Genomic DNA, 16,580 nt, shown 5'->3' with positions numbered 1-16,580 from the left:
AATCATTACTGTCCACCGAGCCAGGTCAAAATCAAGGCCTTTACTAACACAAGAAGATTTAAACACTTCCTCATGTAGGAAAACGGTCTCTTTTTCAGTGTTTTTCATAGAAAACATAACATCATGAGCTTCTGCTCGAGAGGCACCGCATAACTAGCTAGGTACAATTGGGATCAGAGGACCATTTGCCCCCCCACCGGGCCAGCGGTCCCCTAATGATGTTGAGGTAAGTCACAATATGGGAATTATTGTGAGAATTTGTCTAAAACTTCTTGTGGTACCAGAAGGGGGGTGGGGGGGGGGGGGGGGAGAGAGAGAGAGAGAGAGAGAGAGAGAGAGAGAGAGAGAGAGAGAGAGAGAGAGAGAGAGAGAGAGAGAGAGAGAGAGAGAGAGAGAGAGAGATTTGTGGGTGATGGTGGATGGCTTGGGCGAGGGCGGATAGGACCTCGAGGGCACTATCAGCACAATACGAGGCAACGGAAAATGTATTGTTGAAGGGTTATGCAGAGGATGTTGCTTTGAAGGTATTTGCTTTGAGGCACATTCTTCCGGGAGCAGGGAGTGTGGCGGCGCTATCATTGCCCCACAAGCCTCTCACCCCTTGTCTTGCAAGATCATTTACCACGTAATCCCTTGCATGCATCGCTATTTACATGGTGATCTATGCAAGCATCCATCTGGTGCAGCCTCACAATCTCCCCCCCCCCCCCCCCCCCCCCCTCTCTCTCTCTGGGCCAACCCTCCTCTCTGATCAGGTTGGTGTAAACGACGAGGGCAGTCCTCAATTTCTTTGTTTGTCCCCTTGCAAGCCGACAATGGTGGCATGTTGCAGGCTTGCCAATGGCGATGTACGAAGCAATAGTAGGCAAATTATGTATGAAATCTAAGATTACTAAGGCGTAGTGAGCACTCTTCTTGTTCTTCAAGAGAAGTGTAAACTTCTGTGAACTTGACGATGTGGGTAGCAGTTGTAATCGTGATTGAGCAAAGGTTAATTTATTTATAGAGAGATCAGTATATTAATAAAGAGAGAGAGAGAGAGAGAGATGCACTAGGTTGACTAGCAAACGGCGAGGAGCCTCTACTTCCTACTTTTTGTGCACATGCACGTCATTCTAGAGAGAGAAATGAGGAGAAGTAGAATGCTGCAAAACACCAAACGAAAAAAACGGGTCCCATGTATTTTAACCATTTGAAATGATAAAATCCTAGTTAGATTTTGAGGTTGCATTTGAGAAAATCGAGAAATTTACACGTCTTAGTGTAATTATGGCTAAAAGCTTCAAATTTTGACCTAAAAACCAGGAGAATTTCAAGTTTTCCCTTATTTTCACTAGATAGGAAAAATGTATTTTTCTAGTCCTGAGGGGTAGAGGGAAAGAGAGAGAGAGAGAGAGAGAGAAGAGGTTAACATTCTCTATAGCAATCCACGTTGGTGTGTGCTGCTAGAGAAAGTTTAGCTTTTGATGTTTCAAGATCATTAACTGATTGAGAGAGAAGAAGACTCCAAAGAAGAGAAAGAGAAACTCTAACTTCTTAGAGAGAGAGAGAGAGAGAGAGAGGAGCCAAGCAGGATATAATTGAGGAATGCAAGAGGCGGGTCGATAAGGTTGTTGTTCTTAAAAAAATTGGCCTCTCTAGCACTTCACACTAATGTGGAGGGAGAGAGAGAGAGAGAGAGAGAGAGAGAGAGAGAGAGAGAGAGAGAGAGAGAGAGAGAGAGAGAGAGAGAGAGAGAGAGGGAGGGAGGGAGGGCAGAACACTCACATTTGGGTCCAAGAGAAGAATCGAGAAAGAGGGGGCAAGGTAGCAAGAGGGAAGATATGGATTCAGAGTAGATGGGGAGGGCGGTTGTTGTTCGCTATTACTCCAGCTTTCACACACACACACACACACACACACACAAGTACATGCCCGTGTGAGTCCATGTGCAAAGAGAGAGGCAAAAAGAGAGAGGGAGAGAGAGAGAGAGAGAGAGAGAGAGAGAGAGAGAGAGAGAGAGAGAGAGAGAGAGAGAGAGAGAGAGAGAGAGAGAGAGAGAGAGGGAGGGAGGGAGGGCAGAACACTCACATTTGGGTCCAAGAGAAGAATCGAGAAAGAGGGGGCAAGGTAGCAAGAGGGAAGATATGGATTCAGAGTAGATGGGGAGGGCGGTTGTTGTTCGCTCTTACTCCAGCTTTCACACACACACACACACAAGTACATGCCCGTGTGAGTCCATGTGCAAAGAGAGAGGCAAAGAGAGAGAGAGAGAGAGAGAGAGAGAGAGAGAGAGAGAGAGAGAGAGAGAGAGAGAGAGAGAGAGGCTTTTGCTCGCAGGTGAAAGAGTGAGGAAAGGTAGTTGGCAAGCTTACTTCTATCTGTAGCTATGGTGGCCATTGTAGCAAGCTCTTCATCCATGTCGTCTTTGCATAGTGTTGCCTATGCTTGTCCTCTTCATCAACATCTTTTTCCTTTGAAGTCCCGCCCCTCCCTCTCCTTCACCCCCTCCAGTGGTTTTTGCCTTATTTTCATGGTCACCAAGAAGGTCTCTGCCTTATCCTCCGGAAATATGTCGTGGCTTTTTGGGATTAGGGGAGGTGGCAACCTTGTCAATCTTGAATGGCTTGATGGATTTTTTTCAATGACTATGGCTTTAATCCCCTCCACCTTGGAAAGGATACAACTACCAATGAAGGTGGAAATCTTTGTGGGGCAAGTATGGAACGTAGTCCCCGAGTTCCAAGTTGGAGCTCAACCTAGAGCAATTGCTCCATTCTCTTTTGGAAAGTTGTTGGGTACTCAACTATTGTTGATGCGATGGTTTGAGAGCACGATATGGGTTGACTTCTTTGACACCGGTACCCAATCTTTGCTATGGTTTTAGTTTTCTTAGAAAATCTCGCTCGAGCTAAATTGGCACAAGTACTCTTGCAGAAAAGGTAGAACACTTGAGGGTCGACCAAAACTTGAGAAAGTGACCAAAAGCTAGAGTTAAGGAGAAAATCATGATTTTCTCCTAACTTCTATTAGAAAGGAAATTTTTGAATAATTTTGATACCAGGGGTTCTTCTGAAGGTGTGCATGACACTCATAAGGCTAAAATTGAAAACTTGCATTTTTTCACTTGGGTAGGGAAAAAAATGCGATTTTCTGCCTGACCCTAGACACACTAAGTTTGAGGAGCCCATATCTGCACCACAGGAAGTCCCAAGGGTAAATAGCACATTTACATAGCCGGATCTGGAATTGCCCTCTTCTGCATAAGAATAAGCCAAACTCCACTCTGAAAGCGGTCTAAAAGGAGCTCAAAGGACTCTGAGACCATCAAAAGGGTCAAAACATTGAATCTATTGCAAATATAAGTTGTTTGGACTGAGTAGTAAGTCTTTGAAACAACTGGAAGGAAAAATTACCTCAGAAGACCATAGGCAGAAGAAAATCACAATTTCTCCCACATAGTGATGTGATCAATATTTTTCAACAAAATTTGGTTCCACCTTTTTAAGCAAGACCTGTAGGGCATTACTGGGTCTAAAGATTATTAAAGTAGTGCATGAAGCCCTATAATTGACCAATTTTGGGTGTACATGAATTTCCAATTTGTCTTAACTTCATATGTGTTCAAGCTTTTACTGAGCCTTATACAGGAAGGAAGGTTGTTGCAAAAGAGGAGTTGGAGTACAAAAGGAACCACAAATGCCCTAAACACTTTTAGGAAATAGGCCACGTTTGAAATCATTAGAATTGTTCATGTTCTTGAGGTCAGGATGTTGGTATCAATCAAGTGTTAGAATACCCTGAGACCAGGTAAGTAAGGGATCCAAGGAGGAGAGTGTCAATAAAGTGACCCTAGAACCCTTAGCAATTGTGCAAGAGGATGTGGTATCAAACACTTCTTCTAAACTAGCCCTCACTATGCTTATAGTAGAAAAAGTCCTTGAAATGAGCTACCATAGTGAGAAAAAAATGGGGAGGGCATTTGACAAAAACTAGAACTTCCCCCCAGTAAAAAAATGTACTACCATTACACTAATGGTAAGGGAGCCAAAATCTATGTAGACATCCATCATAAGTGCTATGTTCAAGAGGACTTGGGGAGTCCTCAGTTCAGGGAGCAAGTTGAGGCTGTTGACGATGAAGACCAATGAGAGAGGGGTTTCCTATCTCTTAGGACGGACAATTTTGACCTTGTTGATGCTATGGGGATGACTGGAACTAAAGATAAAGTTTACAAGGGAATAGAGAGACCTCCACTAGAAAATGACCCAAGAGCTAGATTCATATCCATGAAGGAACTGGAAAGAGTGCTTGTAGACAATCATACCGTGGGATTGTACAAGTTTATGACCAAGGAAGGAGAAAATTATTACATCCAAAAAGACGTGTATATGGAGCTAGTTATAAAATAGATGTACATGTATGTCTATCCATTTGAAATGGAAAAAAGACCTATTTTGGTGGACAATAAGGGACATGCGTATAGGTATGCCTATATGGCACACATGGAAAATCTTTCCTATTGGGGAGAACCATTTTGTGTCATCTACTTAAACCGGATGGCCCATAAAAAGCCGATGGAAAAGGAGGTAAGTTTTAGGGAACTAGTCACCGAGATCCCACCCCATGTAGAAAGTGTTCATAAAACAGGGTTAAACAAACTTGAAGTACCAGATCCATGGATGACAAGAAGTAGCTTGTCATAACCAAAGCCTATCAGAGGTGGTTATTCGACCATTATAGGTTCATCCAAGACACACAATACTAAAAGGACAAGGCCATATGTACATACAAGGGAAGAATCGAGAGCCACATTTAGAATGACAACCTCTCCGTATGAGGAAGCTTTCATAGGAGCTCTTCGAATGATGAGATATGTCATTGAGCCAAGGTCTATGCACCCATCCCAAGTTGTGAAATGCATGGCTTTGAAATACAATGGATCAGGGGATCCCCATCCTCAATCAACATCCTTCAAATAGGTATTGAGAGCTGAATATGTCACAAATTTCCACATCCAGTTTGAAGGATTCAAATTATTTTTGGAAGGCACCGCCCTCACTTGGTTCCAACCTTTGAAAAAGGAAGACTATGTGAATATAGACACATTACTACAAGATTTCATAGAGGAGTTTCTGATGAGAGGAATCAAGCACATTATTATGTCGTAGATTCATTCCTTCAAGAAAAAAGAAGGCGTGAAAGTTTGGGAACCTCTCTTTGCTTTAAGCAATACATTGAGAGGTGCCCACACGCGAGAAGCCTCAAAAGGATTGTCAGTTAGTATTGTTCATAGAGGGGATCAAGAACGAACACTTCAAGAAGGGTTTGCACTTGAAAAAGTGTATGGTGCTCAACGAGGTTACTAAGGAAGCTGTCTCCGTAGTGGACAACTTCCAGATATATGGATAAGTGTTGAGAGACAGAGAAGCAAGTTCAATAGATTCTTGATCTGCAGCCAGTGGACCAAGCACTACAAAGGTTACTAAGGAAGCTGTCTCCGTAGTGGACAAATGCCAGATATATGGAGAAGTGTTGAGAGACAGAGAAGCAAGTTCAATAGATTCTTGATCTGCAGCCAGCAACAACAAACACCCATGAACACAAAAGAACTAGCGGAAGAACTTGTGAGGAGAATGGGCAGAATTTGGGGATTCAAAACCAGAGAATACGACCTTTAAGGTGATGCTTAACCTATGGAGGAGATCATCCACTGCAATGCACTATGTTGCCTCAGCCATATCCTAAGAAGGAAGTTGTGTGCCATTGAAAACAAGTGGATGAATCATGCCACTGAGAAATGCTATTATTATCATGGAAAAGTTAGGTACAATTGGGATCAGAGGACCATCGGCCCCCCCACCGGGCCAGCAGTCCCCTAATGATGTTGAGGTAAGTCACAATATGGGAATTATTGTGAGAATTTGTCTAAAACTTCTTGTGGTACCAGAAGGGGGGGGGGGGGGGGGGGGGGGGGGTGAGATAGAGAGAGAGAGAGAGAGAGAGAGACAGAGATTTGTGGGTGATGGTGGATGGCTTGTTGGGCGAGGGCGGATAGGACCTCGAGGGCACTATCAGCACAATACGAGGCAACGGAAAATGTATCGTTGAAGGGTTATGCAGAGGATGTTGCTTTGAAGGTATTTGCTTTGAGGCGCATTCTTCCGGGAGCAGGGAGTGTGGCGGCGCTATCATTGCCCCACAAGCCTCTCACCCCTTGTCTTGCAAGATCATTTACCACGTAATCCCTTGCATGCATCGCTATTTACATGGTGATCTATGCACGCATCCATCTGGTGCAGCCTCACAATCTCCCCCCCCCCCCCTCTCTCTCTCTGGGCCAACCCTCCTCTCTGATCAGGTTGGTGTAAACGACGAGGGCAGTCCTCAATTTCTTTGTTTGTCCCCTTGCAAGCCGACAATGGTGGCATGTTGCAGGCTTGCCAATGGCGATGTACGAAGCAATAGTAGGCAAATTATGTATGAAATCTAAGATTACTAAGGCGTAGTGAGCACTCTTCTTGTTCTTCAAGAGAAGTGTAAACTTCTGCGAACTTGATGATGTGGGTAGCAGTTGTAATCGTGATTGAGCAAAGGTTAATTTATTTATAGAGAGATCAGTATATTAATAAAGAGAGAGAGAGACAGAGAGAGAGAGAGAGATGCACTAGGTTGACTAGCAAACGGCGAGGAGCCTCTACTTCCTACTTTTTGTGCACATGCGCGTCATTCTAGAGAGAGAAATGAGGAGAAGGAGAATGCTGCAAAACTCCAAACGAAAAAAACGAGTCCCATGTATTTTAACCATTTGAAATGATAAAATCCTAGTTAGATTTTGAGGTTGCATTTGAGAAAATCGAGAAATTGACACGTCTTAGTGTAATTATGGCTAAAAGCTTCAAATTTTGACCTAAAAACCAGGAGAATTTCAAGTTTTCCCTTATTTTCACTAGATAGGAAAAATGTATTTTTCTAGTCCTGAGGGGTAGAGGGAAAGAGAGAGAGAGAGAGAGAGAAGAGGTTAACATTCTCTATAGCAATCCACGTTGGTGTGTGCTGCTAGAGAAAGTTTAGCTTTTGATGTTTCAAGATCATTAACTGATTGAGAGAGAAGAAGACTCCAAAGAAGAGAAAGAGAAACTCTAACTTCTTAGAGAGAGAGAGAGAGAGAGGAGCCAAGCAGGATATAATTGAGGAATGCAAGAGGCGGGTCGATAAGGTTGTTGTTCTTAAAAAAATTGGCCTCTCTAGCACTTCACACTAATGTGGAGGGAGAGAGAGAGAGAGAGAGAGAGAGAGAGAGAGAGAGAGAGAGAGAGAGAGAGAGAGAGAGGGAGGGAGGGCAGAACACTCACATTTGGGTCCAAGAGAAGAATCGAGAAAGAGGGGGCAAGGTAGCAAGAGGGAAGATATGGATTCAGAGTAGATGGGGAGGGCGGTTGTTGTTCGCTATTACTCCAGCTTTCACACACACACACACACACACACACACAAGTACATGCCCGTGTGAGTCCATGTGCAAAGAGAGAGGCAAAAAGAGAGAGAGAGAGAGAGAGAGAGAGAGAGAGAGAGAGAGAGAGAGGCTTTTGCTCGCAAGTGAAAGAGTGAGGAAAGGTAGTTGGCAAGCTTACTTCTATCTGTAGCTATGGTGGCCATTGTAGCAAGCTCTTCATCCATGTCGTCTTTGCATAGTGTTGCCTATGCTTGTCCTCTTCATCAACATCTTTTTCCTTTGAAGTCCCGCCCCTCCCTCTCCTTCACCCCCTCCAGTGGTTTTTGCCTTATTTTCATGGTCACCAAGAAGGTCTCTGCCTTATCCTCCGGAAATATGTCGTGGCTTTTTGGGATTAGGGGAGGTGGCAACCTTGTCAATCTTGAATGGCTTGATGGATTTTTTTCAATGACTATGGCTTTAATCCCCTCCACCTTGGAAAGGATACAACTACCAATGAAGGTGGAAATCTTTGTGGGGCAAGTATGGAACGTAGTCCCCGAGTTCCAAGTTGGAGCTCAACCTAGAGCAATTGCTCCATTCTCTTTTGGAAAGTTGTTGGGTACTCAACTATTGTTGATGCGATGGTTTGAGAGCACGATATGGGTTGACTTATTTGACACCGGTACCCAATCTTTGCTATGGTTTTAGTTTTCTTAGAAAATCTCGCTCGAGCTAAATTGGCACAAGTACTCTTGCAAAAAAGGTAGAACACTTGAGGGTCGACCAAAACTTGAGAAAGTGACCAAAAGCTAGAGTTAAGGAGAAAATCATGATTTTCTCCTAACTTCTATTAGAAAGGAAATTTTTGAATAATTTTGATACCAGGGGTTCTTCTGAAGGTGTGCATGACACTCATAAGGCTAAAATTGAAAACTTGCATTTTTTCACTTGGGTAGGGAAAAAAATGCGATTTTCTGCTTGACCCTAGACACACTAAGTTTGAGGAGCCCATATCTGCACCACAGGAAGTCCCAAGGGTAAATAGCACATTTACATAGCCGGATCTGGAATTGCCCTCTTCTGCATAAGAATAAGCCAAACTCCACTCTGAAAGCGGTCTAAAAGAAGCTCAAAGGACTCTGAGACCATCAAAAGGGTCAAAACATTGAATCTATTGCAAATATAAGTTGTTTGGACTGAGTAGTAAGTCTTTGAAACAACTGGAAGGAAAAATTACCTCAGAAGACCATAGGCAGAAGAAAATCACAATTTCTCCCACATAGTGATGTGATCAATATTTTTCAACAAAATTTGGTTCCACCTTTTTAAGCAAGACCTGTAGGGCATTACTAGGTCTAAAGATTATTAAAGTAGTGCATGAAGCCCTATAATTGACCAATTTTGGGTGTACATGAATTTCCAATTTGTCTTAACTCCATATGTGTTCAAGCTTTTACTGAGCCTTATACAGGAAGGAAGGTTGTTGCAAAAGAGGAGTTGGAGTACAAAAGGAACCACAAATGCCCTAAACACTTTTAGGAAACAGGCCACGTTTGAAATCATTAGAATTGTTCATGTTCTTGAGGTCAGGATGTTGGTATCAATCAAGTGTCAGAATACCCTGAGACCAGGTAAGTAAGGGATCCAAGGAGGAGAGTGTCAATAAAGTGACCCTAGAACCCTTAGCAATTGTGCAAGAGGATGTGGTCTCAAACACTTCTTCTAAACTAGCCCTCACTATGCTTATGGTAGAAAAAGTCCTTGAAATGAGCTACCATATTGAGAAAAAAATGGGGAGGGCATTTGACAAAAACTAGAACTTCCCCCCATTAAAAAAATGTACTACCATTACACTAATGGTAAGGGAGCCAAAATCTATGTAGACATCCATCATAAGTGCTATGTTCAAGAGGACTTGGGGAGTCCTCAGTTCAGGGAGCAAGTTGAGGCTGTTGACGATGAAGACCAATGAGAGAGGGGTTTCCTATCTCTTAGGACGGACAATTTTGACCTTGTTGATGCTATGGGGATGACTGGAACTAAAGATAAAGTTTACAAGGGAATAGAGAGACCTCCACTAGAAAATGACCCAAGAGCTAGATTCATATCCATGAAGGAACTGGAAAGAGTGCTTGTAGACAATCATACCGTGGGATTGTACAAGTTTATGACCAAGGAAGGAGAAAATTATTACATCCAAAAAGACGTGTATATGGAGCTAGTTATAAAATAGATGTACATGTATGTCTATCCATTTGAAATGGAAAAAAGACCTATTTTGGTGGACAATAAGGGACATGCGTATAGGTATGCCTATATGGCACACATGGAAAATCTTTCCTATTGGGGAGAACCATTTTGTGTCATCTACTTAAACCGGATGGCCCATAAAAAGCCGATGGAAAAGGAGGTAAGTTTTAGGGAACTAGTCACCGAGATCCCACCCCATGTAGAAAGTGTTCATAAAACAGGGTTAAACAAACTTGAAGTACCAGATCCATGGATGACAAGAAGTAGCTTGTCATAACCAAAGCCTATCAGAGGTGGTTATTCGACCATTATAGGGTCATCCAAGACACACAATACTAAAAGGACAAGGCCATATGTACATACAAGGGAAGAATCGAGAGCCACATTTAGAATGACAACCTCTCCGTATGAGGAAGCTTTCATAGGAGCTCTTCGAATGATGAGATATGTCATTGAGCCAAGGTCTATGCACCCATCCCAAGTTGTGAAATGCATGGCTTTGAAATACAATGGATCAGGGGATCCCCATCCTCAATCAACATCCTTCAAATAGGTATTGAGAGCTGAATATGTCACGAATTTCCACATCCAATTTGAAGGATTCAAATTATTTTTGGAAGGCACCGCCCTCACTTGGTTCCAACCTTTGAAAAAGGAAGACTATGTGAATATAGACACATTACTACAAGATTTCATAGAGGAGTTTCTGATGAGAGGAATCAAGCACATTATTATGTCGTAGATTCATTCCTTCAAGAAAAAAGAAGGCGTGAAAGTTTGGGAACCTCTCTTTGCTTTAAGCAATACATTGAGAGGTGCCCACACTCGAGAAGCCTCAAAAGGATTGTCAGTTAGTATTGTTCATAGAGGGGATCAAGAACGAACACTTCAAGAAGGGTTTGCACTTGAAAAAGTGTATGGTGCTCAACGAGGTTACTAAGGAAGCTGTCTCCGTAGTGGACAACTTCCAGATATATGGAGAAGTGTTGAGAGACAGAGAAGCAAGTTCAATAGATTCTTGATCTGCAGCCAGTGGACCAAGCACTACAAATGTTACTAAGGAAGCTGTCTCCGTAGTGGACAAATGCCAGATATATGGAGAAGTGTTGAGAGACAGAGAAGCAAGTTCAATAGATTCTTGATCTGCAGCCAGCAACAACAAACACCCATGAACACAAAAGAACTAGCGGAAGAACTTGTGAGGAGAATGGGCAGAATTTGGGGATTCAAAACCAGAGAATACGACCTTTAAGGCGATGCTTAACTTGTGGAGGAGATCATCCACTGCAATGCACTATGTTGCCTCAGCCATATCCTAAGAAGGAAGTTGTGTGCCATTGAAAACAAGTGGATGAATCATGCCACTGAGAAATGCTATTATTATCATGGAAAAGTTAGGGAAATGCCTTATCCATGTAACCCTCAGTATCAACAAAACATGCCCGTAAACCCTTACCAATAGATTAAGACCACCACCGTCGAGATACGCCTCAGGACCAATGAACCCACAACCAGAAGTAAAAAGACCAAGACCAGTGCTAGGCCAACAACCACCACTATTCAAGCAACAATGAGGTATGTATATCCCGATCAGTATCCTGAAGAGAGTGCTTTAGTGCTAGTACAAATGTTTCATGAAGAGGAACACCATGGACATTGGCATAGTGATCCTTATCCACCAAGGGCTATGGAATCCTATGACTAAGATAGTGTTGTTTCGTCTTCTAGAGCCTTAGAGCCGATGAAGAGCAACGTAAATCAAGGTAAAGGAGTTACCCTAAATCAGGGAACTCTGATGTTCATAGCTAACCAAGGTGAAACCATACCAAAGCCATATCCTCAAAGACCATATACAAAATAACCTTAACAACAAAGACATCTGGGACCTAGCTTGTTGTAGGTGCGATGGAGACCATTGGGCCAGAGATTTCCCAGAGGATAAACCAAATGCAGTAGTCAACACTCCTCATGGAAAGAAGACTGAGGGAGGATATTGTGGAGGATGCAGAATTAAATAATTATACCTAAATTTCCCTAAAACCCAGAGAAAAAATAAAAGGTGATGATGAACATTGTGGAAGCTATACCATCTTCAACCGGATCAGATTTGAAAATGAAGATACCATTGAAAGTGATGACAAGAGCACATACAAAACAGAAAATGATAGATGAGAAGGAGGGTAGTGACTCTCACAAATCTATTGGCACAAAATCAGTGCGAAAAGCCACACGAAATAGAGTGAGAACCCAATACCACAGGAAGTTAAAGGCTATTACAATTGAGTTGTCTCAAGCTCAAGAGCAATCACATCAATCAACAAAACCCAAGCCTAGTTTTATACTAGAGGAAATACATGAAACAAAACTAAAACCAAAGGAAACCATTGCAAAAGGAGTGAGTTATGGAGCTTCAGTGCTAGTCGACAAAAACTTTGAGCCATTGGAAGCAATTCTAAAGGCTTATGAAGACTGGACAATAGAGACAATGGAACATAGATGGCTAACTTATCCTAAATTGGAATGGGAAAAGCTATGATTGAAGATGTGCAAAAAGTTGATCGAGACGGCACAAACTCTTATGGAGTCTCCATTGACAATGCCCGTCCAAGAGAGGATAGATCCCCACCCATTTGCGAACTTGAAGGATCTTGACAAAACGAAAGAAGTCAGTGAACGAGAACCTAAAATTTTAGTCACAAAGAAAAACAGTAGACGAATGAGACGGGGAGAGAGAGTTGGAACACCATCCAAAAAAGGAATAAACAAACATATTCCAAAAAGACATAGCAAGTCAAGTAACCGAGAACACTACGGATATTTTTGCCTACCAACAAATATCGTTTAACGTGCCACAGGTTAGAGAAGGTGGCTGGAAGACCTCTGGAAGATGGTCAAGAACGTGAGAGGTGAGAATCAAAATGAGGGAACAACACCCATTACAGAAGTGGATCTTGACTAAGGCATGATGGATGTTGACCTTCAGAAAATGTACGGTGATCAAGGTACAAAGAAATTAGATGACAGTCGAGAGGACATCTTCAAAGAGTTACCTCCTTACTTGGGTTTATATGAAGGAAAATTCGACGTATGTGCAACCAAAGTGTGTCGATCCTAATAGAGGGCACATGCAGTGATGTATATGCTTACAGATGCATAACAAAGGACTAGAGCAGATGGGAAGAGCCTGGGCAGCCAAGTTACAGCGGAGATGTATGCTTTATGTGGTTTTCTAGGCCAAAAAATCTCCAGATAGGGCGTGACTGGGTGGCAGATGAAGGGTGATCAAAGTGCTGTTTTTTGGCCCAGATATGTAGAGCTTGAAGTGCTAAAGGAACATGTCCAAACGACTCGTCAAATGGAGCTATAGCGTGCAAGATACGGGGTTTTGAAGTTGGAGGTGGTTGCAGATCTGAGACGGATAGGCCAAGTGATGCCGGGTGGTCCATGCCAGTTTGGAGCTATGGGTGTGTAGTGCCTAATTTATGAAGCGTGTTGATATTTTCAGATAATCCATTGGAGCTACATATACCAAGTTATAGCCAGATGAAGTTTTGTCGGGGGCCAGGTTTGAGCCGGGTTGGCTGCCTCGGGAGATGTGCCATGTGATGATTTTGGAGCTCGACCAAGGATTGTATGTGTTCTGCGCAAGAAGTGAATGCCACATGAAGTGACTACCCATTGATTGGGGTCCAGAGCATGAAGCTATTGCAAATTGAAGTTGGTATCGGTTAGATGAAGTGTTGTAGCAGATGAATTTTTGTTGTTTTGGTGGTGCCAGTTGAGATGCTCGAAAATTTCAAAAAATGGCGGTGTTTTCCCACGACGAAGTTGAAAACCAGCTCTACAGTCATGATTTTTCAATTTGTCAGTTAAGTTCTCAAGCCTCAAATGGCATGCATTGGAATGAGGGCAAAAAGTGTATTTTTGGAGTAAGTTGAGAAATTTTTTGGTGCTTTAGAGGCCTTGGTAGGCTGGTCGACGGGCTGCTGCCATGTGGCCTCCTCTTATCCCACATGCACGAGTAGTTGGACAGAGTGCAAGGTATAAGGTGTGTGGCGGGCACCCAATGTGGGTATCTCCATGAGGTCGTGAGCTTGGAGCTGGGTAGCTATGGCTGCTTTGGGCGCGGCGGCCTTGGTGGCTCTGTGCGGTGATTGTTGGCGGTTTTAGGGCAGCGCATGAGTGCGAAGCAAGTGATGACATGGCATGCCAGAGGGGGCTTGTCCTGTGCCATCTTGTTTGAGAGTGAGATAGGGAGTACCAACGGCGCCATCAGTGCCCCGCTTGGATAGGAAGTTCATGCAAGACTTGGGGCCCAAGAAAGCCGGGGCTAGAATTAGAAAAAGGGGACTGTCCCATGCAAGCAGGGGGTCCGAAAATAGAAGCAGGAGGCCATACACATGCCCATAGGGCCCCCAATTTTTGTAGTTTTGGAGGAGGGTTTTTTGGAGGAGAGCGGCAAGGAGAGAGCAAAGAAGGAGAAGAGGAGCCTCCCATGCATTCAAAAAGGGAGTTTTTTTGGGTACGAAGCTCGAGAGGGAGCATCCAGCGGCAGGACAAAGGTGGTTTCAAAGACTTTTCAAGCCAACGAAGGCTCTCTTGCTTGCATTCTCAAGAAAGGAACCATTTCGAGGTGGCATCAATGATCTTCTAAACCCCTTGTTGCTCATCGTATTGGAGACGACTAAGCCGTGTGATAGTAGGGAATTCTTGGAGTTGTAGTAATTCTTTTTGTCATTAATTGAAAGAAGCCATAGCTAAGTTTGGTGTCATCTTCTTCCCCTACTTTCCCCCTTCTCGTCTTTGTTCTATCACTACTATGTGGTGTCGATTTGAGAAGTGTGTGCCTCTCCGGACCTCTAGTGTGAATGGGAGAGAAAGAGAGAGTGGTTTATGTTGTGAGGGAGCTGTCAGTAGGCCAGTTTAGTGCAAAGGTTGTGTGTATATGGTTGTGTGTAAGATTTCTAGACGCATTGTCGAGTTTCAAAGGTGAACTCTAGTGGTTCAGGGTGCAGTGGTTATCCTGGGCTATTGAGAGGGTTGCTATTTTGTGTCGGGTGTGTTCCCCTTTCCCCCCATCCAACATGATGGTCCAATTACAACAAGGACCTTAAGACCAATCATAGATTCCCAAGGGTTGCAAGAACTTATGTCCACACGAGTGAGATGCACTCTAACGGTGGTGGAACTATTGAAAATCAGACCACATATGTGGACAAATGTTGAAAAATTTCTTGAGAAAATGGGCATTAAAAAACCAGTGGAAACTTTAGACCTTGAAATAGAGAAGTGGAATCAACCAAAAAGAATGCAAAATCAATTTCCATAAACAAGGTTGGGGATTACTGCAAGGTAGAAGAAGGAAATACCACATTGCCCATTGAGCACCAAGGAGTAGAAACCATTGCTATCTTGCATAGTGGAGCAGGGGTGTCCATCGCAACTAAATTGATTTCGGAGAAATGAGAAAAACCGACCCTTAGAAAAACGAGGATGAAACTATAGTTAGTTGACGGCTATATTGCAAAACCTATTGGTATTCTAGAACAAATAGTCATGACTTCCTGTGGAATCGAGTATGAACATAGGTTCTCCATAGTAGATTTTGATATTGAGAGTAACTATGATGTTATTCTTGGAAGGTCATTCATGCATTTGTTAAAGATGGTTCAAGACTAAGGTTATGATTATATCTACTTGCACCACATGGAGACCAATATACGCATCAACTTGAACGACCACAACTACAGAGATTCACAAAGAAAACCTATAGTGGATTTTGATTTTGCAGCTGCTACAGAGTCTGAAGTATGTGCATGGTTGAACTCTAAAGCTCACCTGTGGATGTGTGGAGCCTCTGTGACAATTCTATCAAAGACAGGAGTAAGAAAGCAAGACCATTTGAAGATCTGGACTACATATCTGAGCCTTTTCCTGAAGAGAGAATGGATCCCTTAGAGTGGACTCAGATCTTGGCTACCTTAGATGTGTGTGTCAATGAAATCACACCCACCAAGTTTGCAACAAGAATGGCTTGGACTTAGTTTCCATATGCATGATTAGAATAAATCCAAGAAAAAATCACCGAGGGACCAAAGAAATTGGTGATATACAAAGAGTTGACAACGAAGTACAGTGTTTGCATATCCAAGTTGAGATTTATATTAGAGATCTTAGCATGGGAAGTGATTCGGGCTGCACCTTGGAGCAAAACAGGAATCAAATGATGAATGTTACTTTGACACCCTTGATGCTTATAGGTACAAGGAGTTTAGTACTGACGATGAAAAATTAGAAGGTCATGCGAGTGATCATGAAACAAAACCTGAAAACTTCTTTGACTTTTCAAATCAAAAACCCAGCAGACAATGACATTACAGGAACAAACAAGCCACTAGAGGGATGAGAAACAATCCAATCCCACATATCGAGGGGAAACAAATTTACTTGACACTAGTGGGAGCCCATGACTACATATGAGACAAGGTAACTAGAAAAGTGACAACATCTTCTTAGCCAAACAAGACTAAACCAAAAAAGGACAACTGATGAAACCTCCTAAAGACTCATCAAAGATTAGGGATGCTATTAGTGAACCTAAATGGACCAACGTTGAATGGAAGAAGAAATACAATGATCTGAAATGCACATTGAAAGAGGTTTGGACAACATAAGTGGAAAGTGACAACAAGAACGGGGAAGAAAAAAGGAAAAACGGAATAATTGTACCCTCACATTATACGAAGTACACTATTTAAGACTAAAAATGATTGTTGAACAGAAAATGAGGGAGAAGGCTAAAACAAGAAAGTCTTATGATGGATGCCAAAAGAATAGATTAGTAGAACCAGGAGAAGAGCCTAAACCTGATCACATTGCTATAGATCTATCACCAAACAAGGAAGAGTTGTTGATT

At 42.8% G+C, this 16,580-nt stretch overlaps 2 protein-coding genes across 2 annotated transcripts; both read left to right on the top strand.

Annotated features, from left to right (window-relative positions):
* Window positions 1–2,368: 2,368 nt before the first annotated feature.
* Window positions 2,369–2,866, top strand: LOC147448221 (chlorophyll a-b binding protein CP24 10A, chloroplastic-like). The gene has a single exon (XM_086524522.1). The coding sequence runs from the start codon at window positions 2,369–2,371 to the stop codon at window positions 2,864–2,866; it is 498 nt and encodes a 165-aa protein (XP_086380648.1).
* A 4,758-nt stretch (window positions 2,867–7,624) lies between these two features.
* LOC147448220 (chlorophyll a-b binding protein CP24 10A, chloroplastic-like) lies at window positions 7,625–8,122 on the top strand. Its single transcript, XM_086524520.1, has one exon. It carries the CDS (start codon window positions 7,625–7,627, stop codon window positions 8,120–8,122), a length of 498 nt encoding a protein of 165 aa, XP_086380646.1.
* The last annotated feature ends 8,458 nt before the right edge of the window (window positions 8,123–16,580 follow it).

The sequence above is a fragment of the Adiantum capillus-veneris genome, chromosome 11, assembly GCF_014529385.1.
Source record: "Adiantum capillus-veneris isolate H3 chromosome 11, ASM1452938v2, whole genome shotgun sequence".
Lineage (NCBI taxonomy): Eukaryota > Viridiplantae > Streptophyta > Polypodiopsida > Polypodiales > Pteridaceae > Adiantum > Adiantum capillus-veneris.
This window is presented reverse-complemented; position numbering and strand designations above follow the sequence as displayed.

Coding starts and splice junctions, on each gene's coding strand:
- LOC147448221 (XM_086524522.1), top strand. CDS start 2,369: ATGGTGGCCATTGTAGCAAGCTCTTCATCCATGTCGTCTTTGCATAGT.
- LOC147448220 (XM_086524520.1), top strand. CDS start 7,625: ATGGTGGCCATTGTAGCAAGCTCTTCATCCATGTCGTCTTTGCATAGT.